At 36.4% G+C, this 24,385-nt stretch overlaps 1 protein-coding gene across 1 annotated transcript in view; it reads right to left on the bottom strand.

Moving 5' to 3' along the window:
* The window catches only part of SPATA16 (spermatogenesis associated 16), a 198,464-nt gene that overhangs the window by 41,288 nt on the left and 132,791 nt on the right, over positions 1-24,385 (bottom strand). The window contains exons 5-7 of the mRNA XM_046657802.1: positions 21,517-21,664; positions 1,515-1,661; positions 344-456 (exon numbers count right to left, since the gene is read on the bottom strand). Coding sequence (XP_046513758.1) covers positions 344-456; positions 1,515-1,661; positions 21,517-21,664 — 408 coding nt within the window. The remainder of the gene's footprint in view (positions 1-343; positions 457-1,514; positions 1,662-21,516; positions 21,665-24,385) is intronic.

Here is a 24,385-nt window from a genome sequence, read left to right as displayed (position 1 = left end):
TGAAATAGGCAAAACATCGTGTTTGCTAAAATTTAATTGATGATTTGAATTGAGAAATTCACTGCCAACTGGAATTAGATATCAGGAAGACCCCCCAAAAAGGCTCTTGAAAGAGACACTAGCATAATAAATGCTGGAAATTGCAAAGCTTAGCATTATAATACATTTTAAAATATAAAAGGAATAAAATCACTAGCTAAACTTTGCTTGGTTTTACAAATGAGATTTACTGATAGTTTCTAAAATCTTCCAATATTTGCAATATATACACCATAACCTTTCCATACGTCTAGAATTGTCTAAAATTCGTACATTGGACAAATATAAAAACTCATATACCTACGTTCAGTTGGGTGCTTCTAATAAAATCCAGTATTGGCAAGATTCGCTTCCCCATTGTCTCCATGTGTCTCACTGTGTCTTCTCTGGTCAGTAGATCGAAGGGAGTTTTATGTTCTAAAAATTGTAACATAAAACTTCTTACTATTTTTTCCAGACTTCCATATCAAAGTGCTTTCTTTAGCAAGCTATAAACAGATCTCAATGTTAACAGATTTGAAATCTTTAGTATAGAAACTAGTCCATCCCTAGCCCACATGTATAACAATGAAAGATCTATGAGGAGAAAGGCAGAGGAGACATTGCCCTTTAGGGACTATCATTTATTCATTTTGTTGTGTTCCCTGATTGAGAGATCTAAGAGACAGCCTATAACAATTCACCTCCCTGTGCAGAGCACATTTTTCCTGAGTTGTGAAAAAAATGTTGCCATAAATGTGTCTGATTCTTGTCTTGTTCCTCCCAGGTGTTATTCAAGTGTGCGGATCCCACTGACTTTGAATGTAGCTCGAAGTTGAGATAAGCCTCAGAGGATACAGTGCCAGACAAAACACAAATCCTTAATTATGTAAGTAGAGCTGAAGGAATAAATTCAACGTGGTCATGAATTCAGCCCACAGGTCTGACATTTCAACTCCGTGTGAATATTTTCTTGACTTTTGAAAGTTTCAACTAGAATTACTGAACACCATTTAATAAATACTCTTCAGGAGAGCTAAGCTTTTGGCTAATTACATAAGAAAAGAGTAGAACAGATATTAATACAATGGCAGATAACTGAAGTGACTTAAGGTTGTCATTGGCTATATTTTTGATTTCATATAATAGTTTTGTTGCATAATTTTCTCCTACGTTTGCTAGTTGATGATGACAAAAGCTTGTATTCTTTCAGTGTCCTATGGTTAGGCATTGATCACACTGTGGTTGGGGTGAGGTGGTGGGAGTGAGGGGGGTGGGTATTCTAGGACTTTGTGTGGTCTTGGGGGAACCTGATTCCAGGTATTGTTAACTAACCCACAAAAAAGATGGGAAGGAGTTAACTATAACTCAACAAATATTCTTTGGGGCCCAGGCCCTACTACATGCTAGGCTTTGTGATGAATAAGACAGACGAATAATGCACAATTGCTGCCTTCTAACAGTATTGAAAGACATAATAAGTCCAGGTGACTTACCTGTAAATGTTGGCAGCTTCCTACTTGATATTTTTTCCAGAAATTTCCCGTCTTCTTTGTTTTTGAATCCAAGAGTCAAGAGATATTGTTGGGGAGGAAAAGATGACCAGTCAACTGTCTGAGGCAACATATGGAGTCCTTGAAGATCTGAAATACGACAGAAAAAGAACTAAAGAGTTTGTTACCATTTTATTGTTTTCAGGGTATTTTTTCCATAGATTTCAGGAATTGTTCTTGGAAAAAATGATAAATACAAACATTAAATATACAAAGTAAAATTATGTACATCAGAAGGTCAAATTGATGATATATCAAAATTATGTTTCATTATTTATATTTTTCTTGAAATGTATACACACACAAAGCATAGCCATAAAATATAGTTAGCTTATGTAGTCTTCTTTCCCCATATTCAAAATAATGGAAAATACAAGAGCAGCTTTCAGGCTTAATATTTTTCTGTGTGACTCTTTTCAATAGAATTTGATTTTTCCATTCATAGTGTAAGATATAAGGAAATAATGTTACAGACGAGCAGAGAGAAAGATTACCAAGTGAGAATTAAAAGATAATGCTAATTAATTTAGTTACATCCCTCCTATAGCTGTAGAAGGAAGTTTGGAAGGATAAGTGTACTGACTTTTGTAATTAGACGTGGAGATAATTCAAGTGTCATGAAAATGGTTCTAAAACAAACTTAGTTAAGTTTAAGAGCTAATGTTTACTGAGAACTTATTTTCTATCTTCCCTTCTTCTAAGTATTTTGGGTGCATTCTTTTTAAATCCTTGCAATAACCTTACAAAATTGGTGCTATTGTTCCGATTTTACGCACAGGAAGTGGCGGTACAGGGATGGGAAGTGGCTTGCCCAAGAACACAGGCTGTAAGCGGACAAAGCAGGAGTCAAACCCAGGCAGCCTGACTCCAGAGACACGGGGAGAACCTCTGCACTCCGCGTGAGGCTCGGTTGGCTCTGGATTACTTTTGGGATAGGGACAAATGTCAGCCATGGGGGCGTGGAAGCCTGATTCACTTAATTCATTTCCATTCTGAGTGATAATGCTTTGGTTTATTGTAACAGGCTTCTCAAATGAAGGATGATGAACAGAGGGTTTAATGAGCCCTCCTACTTAAGTTTGCCAAAAATGGAAAAAGATGAAATTCCAAATATCCTGGAATGATGTGGTTTAGTTAAAGATCAATTTTTAATATAGAAGTAGATCTCAAATGGTAATGTTCAAATATAGCCTTCACTATTTATCTGTAATATTTCATTAAAAAATAATAGACATAGTAAACCATAAGTGTTTTAACGCCTCCCTCCCCACTTCCCCTTTCCCCTTTAAGCTGCAGAACCCTTTCTTCAAACTAAAATGTACTGAGGAGTCCCCACATTTACAGCCGATGAAAGTAGAGCTGTTTGAAGCCTGGAACACTGAGCATCACCCTCATCACTGTACCCCACTCTACACCCCACACGCAGTAGCCACCTTGAACCCCTCCACGGGGTCCCAGTTGTTCAAGGCATAGTCTGGAAAACACTGCAGTAAGCTATTTGACACATTTTAGTTAAGTAATAGCATATGCCTGTCAGAGAGTTAATGTGTATGTTGATTACTGAAAAAAGGAAACTATCACAAAATATGTTTTGAACATAAACACAGAACAAAAATACATGGAACATGCTTTAGTCTTACTTTGGTGACTCCAGGATCAAGTAAGCCCTTAATAGTATTGAGGGCTCACGTTTATCTGGCACTTTTTCTGTGCCATACACTTTTTCCGGGATTATCTTTTTCATTCAACAACTGTGTAAGGCAGGGCGTGTTATTATGCCCACATATATTATTATGCCTGCCTTACAGGTGACAAAATGGAAGCTTCAAGAGGTTACAAACTTGCCCAAGGTCACACCATGAGCAAATGTAGCGGCCAGAACTGAAAGCCAGGCAGTGGCCATCAAAGCTAAAGTTAACTCGCAAAACTATCTCCGTGACAGGTTAGCCATGACCTCTGAAATCAGTGGGAAGCATGTTATGGAAGCAGGGCAATGCCAATAAATAGACGGTTTTAACAGACACAGTTCTAGATAGAGCACTTCCTACTCTCTATCCAGAAAAGTATAGCAAAGGTCCACGAGTTCAAAGAACTAATAGAGTAAGTTTTAGGCACCTTAATGCACAGACTGCAGAATTAGATGCTTCTTTAGTTGGTATTTGAATACAAACTGCCTCTTTTTAAAGGATGGCTCATTTCTATAAACAAGGCAAAAATGTGATTTTTGGATTTTAATTGCAAAAGTGCAGGAAGTTTCTCTGCTTTTGAAGTCTGCGGCAGACAATCACAGACACACCCTCTGCTTCCAACCTAACACTCTCTGGCTCTGTAGAATAAGGGCAGAATTTACCAGTTTTACTGAAATTGCAAATAACCAATCATGTGAAAAGGGGTCAGTAGGCATGTGAAGAAAGAGTCGTCTTTCAAAGTCTGGTACAGGTCCTTGGCTTTCTGGGTAACTCTGGATGTCCAGAGGCCCCTTGAATGAAGGGGGGTAGGCTTTATGGCTGCTTTGACCTCCACACAGACCCAGAGTGTATCTAGCTTGTTGACATAGAAGCTTCTGGATCTCAAGTACCCTGAAGCTTTCAGCTCAGAGGTTTCCTGCAGGACACCTCCAAGACTTTAAGGCTTACACTGAAATGATCTTGGAGGCCCTCGAGGCCTAAAGTTCTGAATAGAGTAATGCATGCTGCCTACGGGCTGGTGTTTGCAGTGGGTCACAAGAGGCATCATGAGATTTGGCATTTTCTGGTGCAGCTCTATTGCCGGAAGCAGCCAGAAGTTTGAGGGCTCTATTATATAAATAACACAAGGACTTTGAGATGACCTCTTCTTGCTCTTAAATATTTGGTGGATAAAGAGATCTATAGTAATACTGGCAGTGATTTGATCGACTAGAGAAACTAACGTTAGCCCTTTAACTAATTTATTACAAAATATCATTCAAAAATATGTTTCCTCTGTTTCTTCTGATCCTATATGTTTCATCCTGTGAGTGTTTAACCCATTATTAACTTATAGGTCAAGTTTTAAAATGTGAGAGGCACCTATGTACATACCGATAAATTTAGAAAAAATATTTTTTAAAGTATCATTTTTATTCGATTTGTATGCCGAGCAAATTGCAGTTGTATGAACATTTAGCCTAGCAGGTGGTCTATGACCCAAAATGACGACACGCTTACCAGATGTTGAATCTCATGTAACATTAATTTGAGTGCTAATTGTTCTCAATTTTATGCTCATAAACCTCTACCTACGTCCGAAAAGCCCTACGCCTCTGACAGATATGAAAGTTAACCAGACTATATCGTCCTTTGGTAGGGAAGTTGAATTGATTAAAAATGTCTTCTTTGCTTCTGTCATGTCAAAAGAAAACTTGGAAGAAATAACTCCCTTAACGCATTCCTTTACAATTTGTGACAGAGATAAAATGTAGATGACTATGACTGAACTTATTATTAAAAAATCAGTTTAGGGGCCAGCCTGATGGCATAGTGGTTAAGTTTTGGCCCTCTGCTTTGGCGGCCCCAGGTTCATGGGTTCGAAACCCCGGCGCGGACCTACACATCACTCATCAAGCCATGCTGTGGCAGCATCCCATATACAAAAAGCAGAGGAAGACTGGCACAGATGTTAGCTCAGGGACAATCTTCCTCAAGCAAAAAAAAAAAAAGAAAAAAGAAAAAATCAGTTTACAGGTATGATGCAGTTCCAAATTTTTACCATTCGGGAAGCAGATGCTTTAAAAAAGAATATCAAAGATAGATGACGCAGATTAAACTTCTTGCAGAAACATAATAATCTCAAATCTTTTTTGCCCGAATGAAAGATGTCTATTTCTTGCAAAAGAGGTTAAAGTTTGCCCTTTATCAAGAAGCTTTTATTGTGCCACAGAAGGCTGGAATTGACCAGTTTTGAGGTCCTCAAGTTATTCATGCCCACCTCCTCCTTCCAGTCACCTCCCCGGAGTTCAGTGAGAGTCTCTTTTCTTTCTCTCCCTTCTGCCTGTCTCTCCTCTCTTTCTCTCTGTCTCCCCTCTTCTACGCGCACACATACATACTGGTTTCTTTCTTCCTCTCTGCTCACGTCTTCTCATTCAGTGCTCCTGAAAGCCGTCTCTGGCTCACTAATGTGTTCTTCATACATGCACTCTTGGGGAATTTCTCTATTCTTGTGGCTTTAACTATTGCTTCTAACCAAAATATTGAGGATCAAAGCTATAGTGTCATCTGAAAATTTTCACCAAATTCAAACACAGCGTTTCCAAATGCCTATTGGGACATTGCTATTTGCTCATCATTTAAAAAGTGACCTCAAATAAAGCAAATATATTCCTCAAAAGTGATTTTTATAATCTCCACAACTTTTTTCCCTGCTTTTCACCAATATATTCTAAGGGTAGCCATTATTCACTCAATTATTCTGGCTTAAAATTTTGAAACCATTGTTGACTTTTCTTTCCTCTTATTCCCTGATATTTAGTGAGTCTCAAAAACTAATTAAATCTGAGCATTGTAATACATCTCATATTAGCTCCTTTCTTTGCATTATCATTGCTACCACCCTGGGAAAATTTTTGATTACCTAACATCTGGATTACAGAAAAAGTTTCCCAACCAGCCTTACCACCACCAGTATTGTTTTATGCCACTGTATGTCCACACCCCCACCCAATAAATATTTCTGGAGCATCGCCTTTGTCATCGTCATCTCCTTCTTCAGGAACTACAGTGACTTCCTTCCTGGTATTCAAGGTTCTCAACTGTGTGCATGTGTTTCACAACCTACACCTAATTCCTCTGTTTTCTCCAACATAAACTTCTATCATCAGCTCTGCTGATTTCACTAAGTTGCACCAACCTGTGCTTATCCTGCCTCTGAACTTTTCTTTGTGGTTTTCCACCCAGAAACACCTACTTATTCTCCCCAACTTTCTTTTATTTGGTTGATCACTACCCATCCAGGTGTAGCTAATTTAAGTTCCACGTTGTGCCTAAGGGTTTCCTAAATATTTCAGTAACCCCTCCAAACTCTTACAGCATGTCCATACCATTCATTCCACAGTGAATCTCCTAAAGTGTCATGGAGGTATGTCTTATCTCTCTAACAAGTTTTTATCCTTTTGAAGATCACAGCTTCAAGTTATGTTCATGCCCCAAGCACTTGGTAGATGCTCAATCAATCCCTGAATTGAAACTAAAAACAAACTTTTCCAAATCTTGAATTTTTAATCATCCAAATAAGAAACAGAACTTCAAAAAATCAAAACTAATGAAATGTTCAGAGTTTATGAGATATGATTTATTTCTTGGTCACTAAGCTTAGAAAAGAATATTACACAGTCTTTGTTCTTTATTTTACACAAACCTGAAGAAGTTTCTGTTCAACCTACAAAGGGTGAGCAAGTAAAATAATCTGTATCCGATAACTCGGTGGAGTAGGTGCTCAAATGAACAGAGCAGCTTTGCCTGGCTGGAAAAATGAGTTTCATATTCAGGTTGAAACCTTGCTGCAGCTTGTTCTCCGGGAAATATGGACTCTTAGTCACAAAAGAAGATTGGATTAACAGAGAGAGTCTGACTTCGTGAAACTGTCGGCAGCACCAGAAAAACATTCGCAAAAACCTGAAATATTTATTGTAGATCAGCAGACTCATCTATATAGATGAGGGATAACTTTACTTGTTATGAAGTTAAATATCTGTAAAATAAAATCTGAGCTCTCTGGAAGTAAAAAAATATAGATGCCGTCATCATCAGTATTTTCTGTTAGACACCTCATCATAACCACAGCCAACAGATTGCGAGTGAAGTTTTCAAAGAAATTTTTTAAAAAGAAAAATCATAGAGACTTTAAAACTCTTTAAGAAATATGCAAATTTGTTAGTCTTCTAGCAACACCTTTCTTTAAGTTTCATTTCCTTCTCTATTTTCTGATGTCTATGTCATTTCTCTGCCCTTTGTCCATAACAAAATGTTCTGACATTTTGGGTTAGAGCAAAATCTCATTTCTAAAGGTCCCAATTGTTCAGTGTGAGATGGGACCATGTCAGCTTTATATGACTTCTTTTTACTGATCAGTTTCAGAGTTTAGCGTCTACAGTACCTTCATAATGCCAACACTTTGTCATTACTTCTTTCCCAATCATTTTCTGAGTTTTATCTTGTACTCTTGTACTCTTTTTAATGTCAATACTTCTATCTTGGAAGTTATCCACAAATTCACATCAGCAAGAATACCGCAAAAGGCAGCAACTTTTTAGCTAAGTTATCATTATTGCCCCCCATAAATAATAAAACAGTTTCTACTTTTAAAAACATAGATAGCATATTTTGATTTTTACATTTGATGTATGAGAAAGCTATATGTATAATGAATCTTCATATGATAAATTCAATTTTCCCTTTGACCTTCCTTGTAAGTTCAGAATTATAGATGCAAGTTGGAAATGGAAAAAATTGGTTTCCATTCCTAAGATTTCTAATTTTCACTTCAGGCTGTTGGTCTACTTTGTCAAAACCAATCTTTGTATATTTAAGTTTCCTCTCATAACCCATCTATTTGAAAAGCAAGTAATTCCATAGAATTTTTATGCACAGTTCATTTTCATTTTACTTGGAATTCTTATTGCATTCCCTTCTCCCATTTTCTTCCCTTGGAGAATTCTCTCAATCCTTACCTGCTCTAAAAGTGAGACCTAATTGACTTAGGCCAACCAATTCATGGCATTACTTTGACCTCAGTTTTCTTTCAATCATAAGCATATAATGCAATTTGAGCCAATGAGAAAGAGTGAGTCCTAGGAATTGTGTGGAAAAGGCGTTCACTGTTTCTTGGACAGTGTGATTTGAAATCTATAATGACATTTGAGCATTTTTCTATTCCTCAAGATCCTAGCACTTGAGGGTGTGATACAGATAGGGGAATACCAGATAGAATTGGAGAACAAGGCTGACTGCAGAAAATAGAGCAGTGAGTGAGCTGTTGAATCAAGCTGTACTTAAAGACAGTCTTACCTGTGGATCTTTCATTTATATAAATCAATGAGTTTCATGCCTCCCCTCCCCCTTTAAAACCTAAATGTACTGAAATCATTTTGAGCTATGATTCCCACCACTCAAAACCAAAGCTTTCTGATAGAGGGATTTAGCTAGTAGTTCAGTGTATCTACAAATATGATGGAATCTTTAAAATATCGTAGCTGAGATGTAAGACAGTCATAAACTCTTCAAACTGACTATCTTGGAAAAATACTTTCCCTAATTAAGAAACATAACAGTTTGAGGATTAGGAATTTTTAATTTTTACAGCTAAAAATTAAAAGATAGGAAAATCGAATACATCTTGGTGATGCCATTATTATGATAACATTATGATACTATTACTGAAAACTAGATTTAACTATATGAGATAATAATGGAAAATAATAAATGTTTAGCATAATTTTTCTTGATTTATATCATAATTATTATTTTCCCACAACATTAGAATAATTAACAAGAGAATAGGGAGAGACAGAGGGAAAGTCAAAGGACTCATCCCAGCAGAGTGGAAAGTTTTTAACAGTTATTAAGAAATGGGGTGAATAAAGCAAACATTGATAGGAATGAAACAAGGGGGTAAGTCGGGGAGGATGAAGGGACTCAGGTCAGGAGGGTGAAAATTTTTAGACAGTTATTAGGAAATGGGAGAGGGGCTAGCCCAGTGGTGTAGCAGTTAAGTTCATGTGCCCTGCTTTAGTGGCCCAGGGTTCGCTGGTTTGGATCCTGAGTGTGGACATACACACTGCTTATCAAGCTGTGCTGTGGCAACATCTCACATATAAAGTAGAGGAAGATGGGAACAGGAGCAATCTTCCTCAGCAAAAAGAAGAGGATTGGCACTCAAAAAAAAAACCCAGAAAAGAAATGGGAGAAGTAAAAGGGACAGCATAGACAGACAAAGAGATAGAAAATGTACTAAACAGCTTCAGTGATATGGAAGATAGAAGGAGTAGAAGCAACAAATGTCCAGTTAAAATTCTTAAATGAAAGAATAGCAAGAATTAAGGGACTGGAGTATGAAAAAATAAATGGTTGACAATTTTTCAGAATTTATGAAAGATGTGATTCCTTAGATTATGAAGCACGATGACTTCTGAGCAGGTTAAGAGAAAAAAAAAATTACAACTAAACACATCTTAGTTGACTGTAGAACATCAAACAAAGATGAAATCTTAAAGGCACCAGAAAGACAAGAAGAACATCCATAAAGGAATGAGATCTGACTTCTCAACAGCAATGATACAAGTTGGAAGATAGTAAAACAATATTTTCGTAGTGCTAATTTTTCAGTTTAGAATTTTATACCCAGCTGAACTATTATCCAGGGTGAATTAGAGATATTTTAGACAATCAGAAATGAAGAGTCTACTACCAAGAGACCCTCACTATGAGCACTTCTAATGGATGTATTTTAGAAAGAAGGAAATGAAACTCAGAAGGACTGAAATTTAAGAAAAAATTGGTAGACGTGTATAAGATAACTATAGATAAATGTCGACTGTGTGAAAACAATTATGACTACAATAATTAATTGGAGGAGTAAGGGAAAAAATCAAACTAGAATAAAAATATGGGATCTATAGGTTAGGGGAGTAATTTGAGTTAAAATATTCTAAGACTTGTATCTTGTTCAGTAAAAAGAATTATTAAATTTCAATTCTATTAAGCTGTCTATGCATTTTAAAATGTGAAAGGTAACTCAAAAGTAGAAGCATAATTTATAATTTGCAAAACTGTAAAAAGGGAAGATGAAGGAAAAAACCTTGAATAATATAAAAGAAAGCAATTTAGGAGGGAGGGAAAAGCCCATGGAATAAAAGCCCATAACATGGTAGAAATAAACTAAATTAACAAAGATCTATTTAGCACTTACCATGTGCCAGGCACTATTTAACCCAATGGGATATATCAGTGAACAAAACAGACAAGATTTCTGTGTTTGAGGAACTTGTATTCTGGTTAAAATCTCAAGCAAGTCAGGAATTGTTAAAAGACAGAGATTGACTAAGTAAACAAGTAAATAAAAGTTCAGCTATGTGTTAAAGAGAACATTTAAATCTAAAGGCACAAAATGTTGAAAGTAACAGGATGTGAAAATAAGTACCATAAAAATACCAGTCAGAATAAAACTAGTGTTTGTATACTAATATCAGACAAAATGTAATTTAATACAAAAAACATTATTAAGGCTAAAGAGTATAATTACGTAATGATAACATTCAATTCATAAGGGAAGTGTAGCAATCTTAAGTGTATATGCTTTTAAGCCAAAACTTAAAAAGTAAAAATTGGCAAAATTATGAAGATAAATGGAAAAATCCACCCACCATTGTGGATTATTTTAACCTTTTTTATATATATTGACAGATGAAGGCGATAAAAAATTAGAGGCATATTTAGAAGATACAGGTAATTTTCAGGCTTGAGCTAATGGACACATAGAAACCCTGCATCTGACAATGAGAAAAATACATCTCCTCAAGCATAAATGAAATATTAATGAAAGTTAACTGTATACTAGTCCATAAGCCAAGTCTTAGCAATTTCAGGAATTATTATAATTTAGATTACATTTTTGAAAATGAGGCAATTAGGTTAAAAATCAATAATGAAGATAGCAAAACATTGCCTTACATCTAGGTATTAAGAAGGGCATATCTAAGTAAGCCATGGCTCAAAGAAGATTTCATACTAGAGCTTAGAAAATGTTTTAGGATAAAATATAATGAAAATGTTTCCCCAAATTTGTGGGATGTAACCAAAATCATTCTTAGAAAGAAATTTATAGTCTTTACTAAAAAAAGTAAAAAAGTGAAAAATTAATGAGCTCAGAATGCAATGAAAGAAACTAGATGATAACAGAATAACTACTCAAAATGTGAAATAATGGAAATAATAAATAGAAGAAAGTAATGAAATAAAAAAAAAGATAATATAGAGATGATCACCAACACTAAAACATTTAGCATAACATAAGTAGATGGAGACTTCCTTAACCTGATAAAGAATGTTTTTCAAAAACCTACAGTAAAAATTATATTTAATGGTGAAACTTAAAAATCTTTTGCTTTAAAATCTAGAACAACATGTGAATGTCCACTATCACTTCCTCTGTTCAAGACCGTGCTGTAGTCCTAGGCAGAACGATAGGACAAGAAAAAGAATGAAGGATATCTTTATGTACTCAATTAGGGATGGATTCTTAAACAATATATGAAGCCACAAGTAATTAAAATTTTATAAAATGTCATTAAAATTTAAACTTTAGTTCATCAAAAGACACCATAGAAAAGGCAAGCCTCTTATTGGGCTAAGATATACAATACTCCAATAAACAAAACTATTCAGAAAACCAAATGAGCAAAGGATGTGAGCAAGCAACTTACAGGAATATATAAACAGTAAAAATACCATTTTTGTGAATTTGAAAAATTTTGAGAACAGTTTTATATCTCCTTTAAGGAAGTGAGACCATAGGTCAACGAATGACATGACAAGATGTTCAACTTGATTAATAATCAGAGAAATATGTATTCGAAAAAATGTGAGATAGTATTTCCCACTCACCGATTGGCAAAATTTTAAAAGTCTGACAGTACTAAATGGATGGTGATGTATAGCAACAGGCAAGCTTGTACACCGGCATTTGGATGGTGAAACAATAAAGCACTTTAGTAAGCAGTTTGGCAATGTCTCACAAGTTAAAGATGCTTATGCTTTATGACACAGAGAACAGTTCTACTCCTTAGTACATGCTGCAGAGAATCTCTTGCACATGTGCAAAAGAAGACCATAAAAAATGTTCCCATCACTCTTGTTGGTAATAAGAAAATATCGGAAACAACTTAAATGATATTAGATTTCACATAGAAGCTTTGGCAAATCATACAAACATTGAAGATAAATGAGTTAGAGCTTGTTATATAAACATAGATGAATCTTATAAGTATGATATTGAATAAAAGAAATCTGTAGGAATCTGCAAACAGTAAAAATAGCATTTATAAGAATTTCAAAAAACTTGGAGGACAATTCTGCATATCTTTTAAAGATACACATATGTATATCCATATATGTATATAGTAAAATGTATGTATAAGTAGGATACACAATGGAAATTAAGAAAACAGTTCCATTTACAATAACATCAAAAAGAATAAAATACTTAAGAATAAACTTAACCAAGTAAGTGAAAAAACTTGTACACTGAAATTTACAAAATGTTGCTGAAAGAAATTAAAGCAGAGGAGCTGGTCCATGGTGGAGTGGTTTAAAGTTCCGTGCACTCTGCTTTGGTGGCCCGGGTTTATGGGTTTGCATCCCAGGCAGGGACCTACTCCGCTCATCAGCCATGCTGTGGAGGCACTCCACATACAAAAAGTGGAGGAAGATTGGCACAGATGTTAGCTCAGGCTAATGTTCCTCAAGCGAAAAACGAGGAGGATTGGCAAGAGATGTTAGCTCAGAGCAAATCTTCCTCAGCAAAAAGAAAAAAAGAAAGAAAGAAAGAAAAAGAAATTAAAGAAGGGACAAATAGATGGAGAGACATCCTGTGCCACGGATTGGAAGACTTAATAATCTTAAGATGTCAATAACATCCAAAGCGATCCACAGATTCAATTCTTATCAAAATCCCAACACGGTTTTTTGCAGAAATTGAAAAGCCCATCCTAAAATTCACATGGAATCTCAGTGGACCGTGAAGAGCCAAAACAATCTTGAAAAAGAACAAAGTTGGAAGTCTCACACTTCCTAATTTCAAAACTGACTACAAAGCTACAGTAATCAAAACAGCAATGGTGCTAGCATAACGGCAGACCAATGGAATAGAATAGAAAGCCCAGAAACCAACCCTGCATGTGTGGGTCAAACGATTTTTAACAAAGGGTGTCAAGACCATTCAATGGAGAAAGGATAGTCTTTACAACAAATGATGCTGGGAAATCTGAACATCCACATGTAAAAGAATGGAGTTGAATCCTTACTCCACATGATTTACAAAAATTAACTCAAAGTGAACTAAAGATTTTAATGTAAGAGCTAAAATTTTAAAAAGATTAGAAGAATATAAGGGAAAAACTTCATGACTTTGGATTTGGCAATGGATTTCTTGAATATGATGCTAAAACAACAAGCAAGAAAAGAAAAAGCAGATAAATTTAAAATTTTTGTGCATCACAGGACACTCTGAAAGAGTGAGAAAGCAACCTATGAAATGGAGAAAATATTTGCAAATCATATATCTGATAAGGGATTAATGTCAGAATATAAAAAGAACTCCTACAACTGAACAATAACAATAAAAAACTCAATTAAAAAATGAGAAAGGACTTGAACAAACATTTCTCCAAAGAAGATTTGCAAATAACCAAGAAGCACATGAAAAGATTCTCAACATCACTAATCATTAAGGAAATGCAAATCAAAACTACAATGAGATATCACTTCTCACCCATTATGATGGCTATTAAAAACAAAACAAAATAAAAGAGAAAATAACAAGTGTAGGCAACATATATATACCGTATGACTCAATAATTCTATGCCTAGATATATTGCAATAGAAAAAATATATAGAAATGTTTGTAATAGCCACAAACTGGAAACAACCCAAATGTTCATCACCAGTGGAATAAACTAATAAATTTTGGACTACTCATATAATGGAATATTATATAGCAATAAAAATGAACCAACGAATGCTTTTTGCAGCATAGATGAATTTCATAAACAAAATATTGAGCAAAAGAAGCCAGACACAAAAGAATATCTACTCTATGATTTCATATTTATAATGTTTCAAAACAGGCAAATTAAAGTTCAGAGTTTAGGCATGCATAGTTAGGTGATAGGTAAGGAAAGGTAAAGAATCCGTTATTCTAGGAGTCAGGAGATTATTTACCCTGGTAGAGGTAGGAAATGGGTTGGGATTGAGAAGGGACCAGTTGAGGTATCTGGAGAGCTGGCAACGTTTCATTTTTTGACCAGATGTTTACTCTGTAATAATTACTAAAGCTGTGCATTTGTTTTATGTATTTTTATATATGTGTGATATTTCACAATAAAAATGTTTTTTAAGAACAAACAAAAGGAAACAGCTACAAATGGCTTGGATGGCGCTCTATTTTAGGTGTGAAACGCAGTGATTATCTGAGGACCCAAGGTCGTCAAGAAACACTCCTGCCTATAAGATGTAAGCTAACTGTCAGCCAAGTATTAAAGCAGAAATAAATAGGACTTGAATGTTGAATATATGAAGTTAAATTTAAAAAAGGATAACAGTACAAAACAGAAATTTCTAATGCTACACAAAAATGACATGTAGAATTTAAAATTGACAAAGTGGAGACATTGTTTTATATGATTGGGAGTTCAATTCTCAGGGATTTTAATGCTCAGCTGCACGATTTATTAGACGGCAGGGTCTAATAATTAGCTATAATACTACAGAGTGGCTAGACTAGATAGCATAAGTAAGCGTTTCAGGAAAAATAATGTCATAACATGAGTACTTACCTCACTACTCCCTTACCTGCTAAGAGGAGCTGTGTTTGTTTTAAAATGACTGTGAAGCTTTTCTGTACAGACTGGAGTAACTGGTGATAGATAAGAACCTGAGAAACTGGTACCAAGACTGACACTGGAAAGGGACTAACCTATTTATGAGGGAATACATTTGTGGAGTGTATCTTGAGAGCTTAGAGTGGAAGAGGAGACTTGGAGGGGAGCTGCTGCATAAGCGTGTGTGTGTTTCTGTGTGTGTGTGTGCATTACAAGGTTTTGCTGAGCATTATGGATACAAGACCTATAATACCTGCTTCTTGCCACATAGTCCATTCCAACTGTTCCACTTTGCCCTGACCCAGTGGTTTTTCCTGAGAGGCTGCAGTAAAAATTTACATTACTTCCACTTATTTTTGGATTATTGAATGGTATTTCTTTAACTACCATCCTGTCTTTCTTTAGTCAGATCCCACAAGAAGACATACTAAGCAGGATGCATTATAGTTCCAGGGCGGTCCAGGAGAAATGCCATGAAAGAAGGTAAGGGTCAGTAGATGATGGAGACCAGAGGCAATCAGGGCTGTAACCTGCTTCTGCAAAGGACAAGAGAACTGCTCACTGAGGAGGTTTACTTTCATTAGATAGAACAGTGCCAGAACGCCGCACCACCCATTGGGAAGGCCAAGATTTTAATATTTTAAGAACAGAGACTTTAGCCCCATTTATGAGGGATTTCTTTACTTTGGGAATGATTCTGTTTCTAACAAGAATTCCGTGGTACAAATTTGAGATGATTTATCATCTTTACAACTAACCTGGCCTTAATACTTTCATAATAATATTGGGGATGTAGGCTCTTTAATTCTATAATCTTTTCCATTTGAGAAAGTGAGTTACCAAGAGGAAAACAGCTTGATCTTGAAAACTCTTGATCATGATAAAATTATAATATTTTAAAGTAGAAAGAGTAAAATGAGGAATTTTAACTTCCTGTTTTAGAGAGCACAAGAATGTATTATCCTTACTGGTAAATGATGACTGAACAAGAACAAGGTTATAAATTTCAGTGAAAAGCAATTTTTAAAGGTCTATTTTAAAACAATATATTATTCCTCTGAACATACATATTTACTCTTGGGAGTTAAATTGCATTGGAAAGACAAAATATGACTCTACCCACCTAAGTGTTGAAGTAATTGATATCCGATCCAGAAAACTTTTCTATTAAACATTACTAAGCACAGACCCATTACTGAATATTTATTTATTTAGCAAATAAATCTTGATATTTTCATCAAGAGAAGACAGGATATGCTTATTGTATTGCTTTATTATTATTAAAATACAACCATGCAAGAATAAGAACTACACAGAATTGCATTATTTCATTGGAATATATGAATAAAAATCTCAAGAAAAATCTTTATAAATGAAAACATAATAATTCTGGGGCTGGTGAATTATTATTTGTTTTATATACCCTGACTACTCTGCATGAATCAAGCTGAATTTTTCCTTAAATAAGAAAAATGGATAGCTACACTGCTAAAAATTCAGTAATTTTTCTCCGTGAAACATAATACAATACAGCTCTATTATAAAATGGCTTTGAGATTTTGGAGGGTCTTACTGTATTCCCAAAATAGCAAAGGATGCACAGTTCCTGAGGATATATAAGCCTGGTTGTCCCACAAGGCCAATTTGAATTTTAACCCACCCCCAACCAGTCTTATAGAAGTTACAAGGGCATTTTATAGTCCTAGTGCCTGCCACTGAGGATGAAGTGGGTTTTTCTCATAATAAATCACTAATTTATTTGGTCCATTCAATAAATAAACTAAAAATATTTAGGCCTATTGGATTTCAAAATGAATTTATTTTATAGCTTTTTCCCCCTGCATCTGTTTTTCACGTGGAAATCCCTGACAAGGGTGACTGTGAATTCGGGGTTGGCTAGTGAGAATACACTGCCTGGAGGATCTCTATGGTGAATACTCTTCCTGCTCATCACCACCACCTCTGCCAGCTATTGCTGGGCTCACAGCACCATCACGTGACCAAAGAGTAATGAACTCAGTACTATCTAGGCTTGATGAAGGTGACCTAGAGTTGGAAAGAGTTTCTGAGTTGGAGGTTTGTCTGCCAGCCCCTGCTGGGAGAATTAAATGTGTTAGTCTCCAAGTTTTAATGATAAGAACTACTTATCCAGCAAAACTTTGATAGGTAGACTCCTCATCCAAGATCTTCAAGGTATGGATTTTATGACCTTCATCTGCTGATTGTTTATTTAGATGACCTCTATAATTTAGAAATTCTTACTTATGGCCTCAATTTCTCTTGCTGCAATGAAAACTAAATAACTGTGTTCTGTCTCCCATGGGGCATCAGTGTCTCTCCTGAAATGTTATCTTTCTGTGGGGAGTACAGACACATGCATATGAGAGCAACCACCTGTAGTTGTCCATGGAAGGTGAGTGAGTGTTAGGTAGAAGAGAATGGGCACAAACTGAGTGTTTCTGAGGATGGAATTGCTTGCATATGGAGAGTGTTTATTCAGTCACTGAGTTTGCGTGAATTTATTTGTGTACACTGTAGATGGAGTAGGAAGCTGTCATGCTCTAAGGCAGTGTATTAGTTAGAGTAAAGCTACCTGATTTATCAAAGAACCCCCAAATCTCAGCCATCTAAAGCAAGAGAATTTTGTTTATGCACACATGGGTATTCAGTGGTGACCTTCCACATGGTCGGCAGGGATCCAAGCTTCTTTTGTCCTGGGGCTTCTTTAGTTCCATGGTCCTACCCACTCAGTCAGTGGCTAGGGAAAGAGAATTCTGCATGGTAGGCTTTTACGGGCTAGGCCTGGAAGCGGTATACGTTATTTTTGTCCACATTCCATTAGCCATTACTCAGTCACAAGCCTCACCTAACTGTAACTAACTGTATTCTAGTTACATGCATGAGGGGAAAAGAAAATAATTTGGTAAGCAACTAGACAGTCTCTGCCACTTTCAGCGGAAAGGACTTCTATTTCCTAATTGCTCCCTTGTCTGTTTTTTCCTCCATCATTCTTTTAATTAAAGTCAACTTTCCATTCCACAATTAGAGCTTAGGTTTTAATTGAAAATATTCTCTAGAAGAGAGGAAAAATATAGTCTGATATTTACCCGGAAGTATAAATTACTAAAGTCAGATCCTTTCTTAGGAGCAGGTATATTCTAGCACTACCTAGAACAGTGTCTGCAATATATGTGCTCAATAAATCTTTGACGAATAAATGAGTAGGTGAACAAAGCATCCATCTCCACTGCAGATCCTCTTCTTGTCCTGAGGATCTTGGAATTCTGAAGCGTGGAGAAAGGGAGAGAAGAAATGGTAGAAGAACACAGAAAGTTGAAATATAGCAAGAACAGTTAACATATCAAGAACAAACTACTTCCAGTAGCCAGTGGAGCAGAGGGGACTTCTGCAGTAAGACCCAGAAGGTGACTGAGTTCACAAGCCACCATTCTGGCAGGTAGAGGGAGTCTCAGAGAATGGCTCTAGGTTGCGCCAACTTGTGTGGCAGGAGTGGTTGGCGTACATATAGAGAAGCATCTACACCAAGAGGCAGCATAGGGAACTCATACAGGTGCCGCTGGGTCACCTAACGTGTCACATAAATGAGCCCATCAGATCCCGCTCAAGCCGACAGAGCTCATCTTAAGTTCATGTAATCAAGTTCATGTAGCCATATAATCAGCAGCTGTACCAGACTGTACCAGACTTTGAAAGAGGACTCTTTCTTCACATGCCTACTGACCCCTTTGCACATTGGGTATGCTTGAGCTCTGTGAAAGTTGAAACCAGACCAGAGGGAGATGAAAATCCTGTGAAAAGGGGGAGGAAGTGGTGAATTTGATCAGATACTTACTGAAGTGAGACTAAATTTTAGAAATGATTGGATAGGACTGAATCCCCTGGGATGGGATAGAATATATGTTTGGCTCTGGGTAGACTGAAGACCTAAAAGTGTAAGTAAAAAAAAGAAAAGTTTCTACACGTCTGCTGTGTGATTGTCCAGTCATACATGCTGCACGATTATTTGTTGAAATAAATAACTGAATAAATTTTTGGCAGGATAGAAGCTTCTTAAATTCTATCTACAAGGTAGATAAGAGGAGAATCCTGGTTTTGAGGAAGTGCTAAGGGAAGGTAGCTATTCTTCCAGGCCCTATCTCTCTTCCTGTGACTCACTTTCTAGCTACTGCCTTTGGCTATTGATGCCTGCCCGAATCACCACTCTACCTCTTGTTGGAGATATCTGGATACTAAAGATAACATCTGACCTTCCCTCTTTCTGTGCTTTGTGCTCTCATTCACCTTGGAATTGCCTGGGGGTATAGAAACCATACCACTAAGACTGTGTCCATACAGTTAGCAACAGTGGTTTCACCATCATTTCAGCAATGGCTTTGGGAAGACCCTTTAATCATTTGCAACAGAGGCAAGTAATGTCATCAATGCAACAGCCTTGTTAGACCAAAGTACAGGTTCTACAGAGCAAAGAGCCTAAACGAACTTTAAAATTCTAGACTGCTTTCTCTACCTCCCCTTCTCCCTCCAGAAGCTGTGTCTTTCCTCTCTAGGTTCTCATATAGCACTGTCATACTCCAGCAATTAGTAATTATAAAATAATAGAAACAATAATTAGTAACTTATAATTATCTTCTCTTCCAAAGCATAAGATTCTTTAGCACGAATCGTCTTGCCAACAGATCATAATTCATCTTGATAACAGGTTTGATGGAGTTACATGAGACACGAATCTGGCTCATTAATGTTATTATTGTTTTTAAACTCTCAGCAGCAACAGTGCTTCTTAAGTATTAATTAATCTTCATGACTTCTCTGTGAAGTAGGTTAAATATAACTAAACTCATTCTCCTAGTAGAGGAATTGGTAAACTGGTGATCTTCTCAATGAATCTGTCTTCATTACCAATGGATCTGGGAGTGGGAATGGAAGTAGCTGAATGTGACTAACTTTCTATGACGCTATGTAGACGCAAATTTGTGTGCTATTAACGTCCCCCCCACCCCCCAAACCCTTAAGATATCTATAACAAAATAATAAATGATTTCTAACAATTAGCAGAAAATGTGAGTTCTGAAACATTTTTATATACTTCCTTACAAAATGTTCAAACTAATGCTCAGCATTAATGGTCATCATAACTTGCATTGTGCTTTCTTCTCTTCCCCTTCTCTGCCCTCAAGTTCTTACTGTTCCTTAGGGACTCGCTGCTCAGCTATCACTAGTTAGATTACTTAATATCTTTCCTCTGAAGAGCATGAGGCATTGTGGAGAAAAATAAGGAATCCTTAGGACCTAAATTTAATGCTTCTATCACACCTCTGCTCTATCAGATGGAAATGGTGTAGCTCACTAGCAAGGACATAGGTTCAAATCCAAGGCCTGCCACTACTGATTTGCTGTGCATCTTTGGAAAAGTTATTTGTGTTCTCTGGTTGCTGTTTTCTTGTTTATAAATGAGAATCATCTTATTCATTTCATAAGTTATGGGAGTAATAAGAGATGATGAACGTAGAATGGCTGGCACCTTAAAAGTGATCATTAACAGAGTACATTATTAATCATAAAAATCAATGACTTGGCCCCAAAGCCCTGGAAAAAGGAATAAAAGAGCTTTCAAAGGATGGTGGATATTTGGTATGTGTATTTGGAGATTGAGCTTAACATGGTAGTCATTGTTGAGTGGCTCTTAATTTAGTACAAGAAAATCCTTGTCTTAGTTCACAGTAACACTTGGGACATAGTAGATAGCAAAAGTATTTTTGAATGAATGAATAAAAGTTAGTGGTTTCCAAGACAAAAAGAAAAAGAAAGGATAATGCCAGTGTTGTGTCCTCCGTGTACACTTGGCTATCCAGACCCCATTTGGAAGCCAGTGATTCAGGAACACAAGGAAAGAGGGAGATCTGGATGACAGCTTTGCTGTGTGAAGTGGATGGAGGAAAGAAAGTAGAAATAGCAGGCACTGGGAAAAGAAAGTCCATTTTCAGGAAAATACTATAATCATCTAGCTTACTGACGAAGGATATGGAGAAAGGTGCCATTTCACCACAGGTTATTCCTTCACTTTTTAAAATCTTAGCATTTCTAAGTTTTATTCCTTTTCTTAAAATATAGAAACATGATGGCACAAGGAATATTGTGCTAGACCCATACAGCGAGCCCTACTTAAAACCTTAAAATAACTTCCCCTTTCAACTTATCAGATTAAAACAACATACCTCTAAAACTGCAACAATAAACAAATAAACAGACATGGCCCTGCATTGTTTTAATGGAAATAAAGTATCAGCTGATAACTTAAAGACATTGAATCTTACCTGTATAGATATATTCCACATATGCAGGATGAGTTTTTGTGAAAACTTCTCTTACTTTTTCTATTTTATCAGCTCTGATTTTTGTTGCAAATGGTGTGTACATAACCGAGAAAGATTCCGCTCTGGTGATGGCTTCTTCAAGCATAGCCTGAGAGGAAGCAAACAACTCATTTGGCATCAATAACAATATATAGTTCTTTAAGAATGTAAAAAAACATAATTACCTTTATGGATGATTTAAAAGTCTATATACTGTACTGCAAAGATAACATTTTGGTCTTGAATATTCATTAGAATGAAATTTTAATTAGTTCTGGAAATACTATTTCATATTAAGAAAACCAGTTAAATGAAGAAAGTTTGTAAACAGATACCTCTAATCTGAGCTTGCTTTAAGATAAAAATAAAAATTCTGTTTTCTAAGGTGTCACTTTTCACTTGATTTTAAAAATCAAATTCTTAAGTTTAACATAATTATCTTGCTCAAGAACAGACATTGATGAGCAATTTGTACTTTAAGAAACTAATTGAAATATCTAGATTTAAGAATTTTTCTATAAATAACATGACCAACTAGACAAACCAAGTTTTTTTCTTCCTCCCATACCTGAGTAAGCCTTTTAGAATAAAAAGAACATTTCTCCGCTTCCTCCCAGCAAAGCTTCCCTTCCCTCCAGATCACAAGAGCCATTTGATTTGGATTCGGCTGTTTAAGAATTTCTTTAAATTTTCTTTGCTCATGTACCATTCTTGATGAAGCCTGCCATCACCCTGGGCTTCCTGTTTTAACTAGGTCCATTACTATTTGAAACAGACCAAGAAGAAAGGTATGTAAAGTTTTAAAAAGGATTTATTCTTTTCCTACAACTTTTCCTTCTAATGAGCCTTGAACATTGAATAAAAAGTGGAAGTGTTTATAGTTATCTCGTTTCTGAAAATAGCATAAAAGCATATTATAAAAATCTGTATTTATTTATAAGAATAAATTATTTTTCTAATGACTATGAGTGCCAACAACCAAGAGGAAAAAATAACAGATTTGAACTTTGCAACAAAGAAAAAATCATTTAACAAATAGCAATTTATATTATTATCTGCATAGAATTTTGTGAATAAGTTTCAGATTGATATCAAAAGCCATAAGGAGTTGATTTTAAACTGAGAAGCCTAATTTTACTTGTTCATTGCCCACTGCATTCCTCATTGACTTCAGATAGCCTCTTTGATCATCCATATTATGTGTAGAAGAGCAGCTTTGCAAGAATTTTCTGGATTTATCTGAGATTTTAAGTAAAAAATTATGTAAATTTCCTAATCTACATTTTAAATCTGTTGTGGGATAATTTCTAAATAGCTAAGTGAAAGAAGTTACATTGCCCACAACACTGTCCTTTCCAGGTCTGAGGAACCGAAAGGGGGACAAAGAACATGACTGTGATGCCAAACCCAGAGTCAGTACTCCGACGGAGGTAGCAACGAATTGTGAGCATGCAGCAGGGCCTGCATGCTGAGGCCTGGATGCCAATTTGGAAGGCTAACAAGGGTAATGCAGGCAGCAGTTATGGAATCCAGAGATGTGGATTAAGAACCCAAACAAGGTGTTTAGGCACCAGATTCTGGTCCTCCAGCAAAAATAAAGATCCTTTATATGGAGTAGGAGAAGAATTTCTCCAGCTTCGTGCTTACATATCTTTGCTGCTGGAACCAATCCTTGGATGGCCTGTCCAGGCCAAAGAAGTAAGCACTCATACCTAGATGCGTGTGGAGTGATGTGTGAAGAGGGAAGCTATGCCAGATCTCTGTTTTAAGGTCACGATCTGACTTTACTGCCTTTTATAAGCTATTCGTTCCTGTATTAGCTGCTAGGACTGCCGTAAGAAAGTATCTGGATAGTTTAAATAACAGAAATTTATTTTCTCATAGTTCCAGAGGTTAGAAATCTGAGATCAAGGTTTCCCCAGGGTTGATTTCTTCTTAGGCCTCTCTCCTTGGCCTGTAGATGGCAGTGTAGCGTCTCTCTGTGTTTTTCACATGCCTTTTCCTCTGTGTGTGTCTGTATCCTAATCTCCTCTTATAAAGCCACCAGTCATGTTGGATTAAGGCCCACCTAAAGACTTCATTTTAACTTAATTGCCTCTTTAAAGGCCCTATTTGCAAATGCAATCACAATCTCCAGCACAGGGTTAGGACTTCAGCATATGCATTTTAGGGGGACACAATTCAGCCCATAACAGTTGCTAACACCCAAATGGCTTTTTGGATGCTCCCTCTGAACATCTTGGTGAAGAGTATTTTGCTTTAAATTCTGGATCAAAAAATTTAGTGAAGGTATTTAATCCTCTAGTTTGTTTCGAGAAGGACATTAATAGTATCCCAGTAAGGCCAGGACAGAAGAAAACACTCTCTCCGTCCCATTTCTTTTCCAACTGCTGGCAGCTTAAGTGACTGCTGGCAGGGTAGCTTTGCTTAGCCATCTCATAGCTTGTGCCCAAGAGCCTACACCAGTTGTTTTGCAAGTGGAACAACGTAGTTTTTGTGTGGTGCCTTGATCTGCTTGTTTAAGGCTCTGTATTCTTGGCTTGATGCTCAAGGCCCTGCCTTCAGGCTTTCACAGAGTTCTCTACTCAGGAGGGCATGTGCTGGAGTGCAACCTCCCTCCCCACGCAGAGTCAATAGAAATGGGGTTCTTTTGTGGCCTCGGCCCCCCATCTTGAAGATGGGTAAGGAAGTGAATGAGTAAAGTGTCTACAGAAGAATAAGAGTTGTTTTGTTTGAAGTCTCCATGGAGATATTTTCCCAAAGGAAGTTACTATAGCCCCAAGAAGAAATATCGCAATATAGAGCAGAAATGAGAACACAGATTATGCTT

Source organism: Equus quagga, chromosome 4 (assembly GCF_021613505.1).
Source record: "Equus quagga isolate Etosha38 chromosome 4, UCLA_HA_Equagga_1.0, whole genome shotgun sequence".
NCBI classification, from domain to species: domain Eukaryota; kingdom Metazoa; phylum Chordata; class Mammalia; order Perissodactyla; family Equidae; genus Equus; species Equus quagga.
This window is presented reverse-complemented; position numbering and strand designations above follow the sequence as displayed.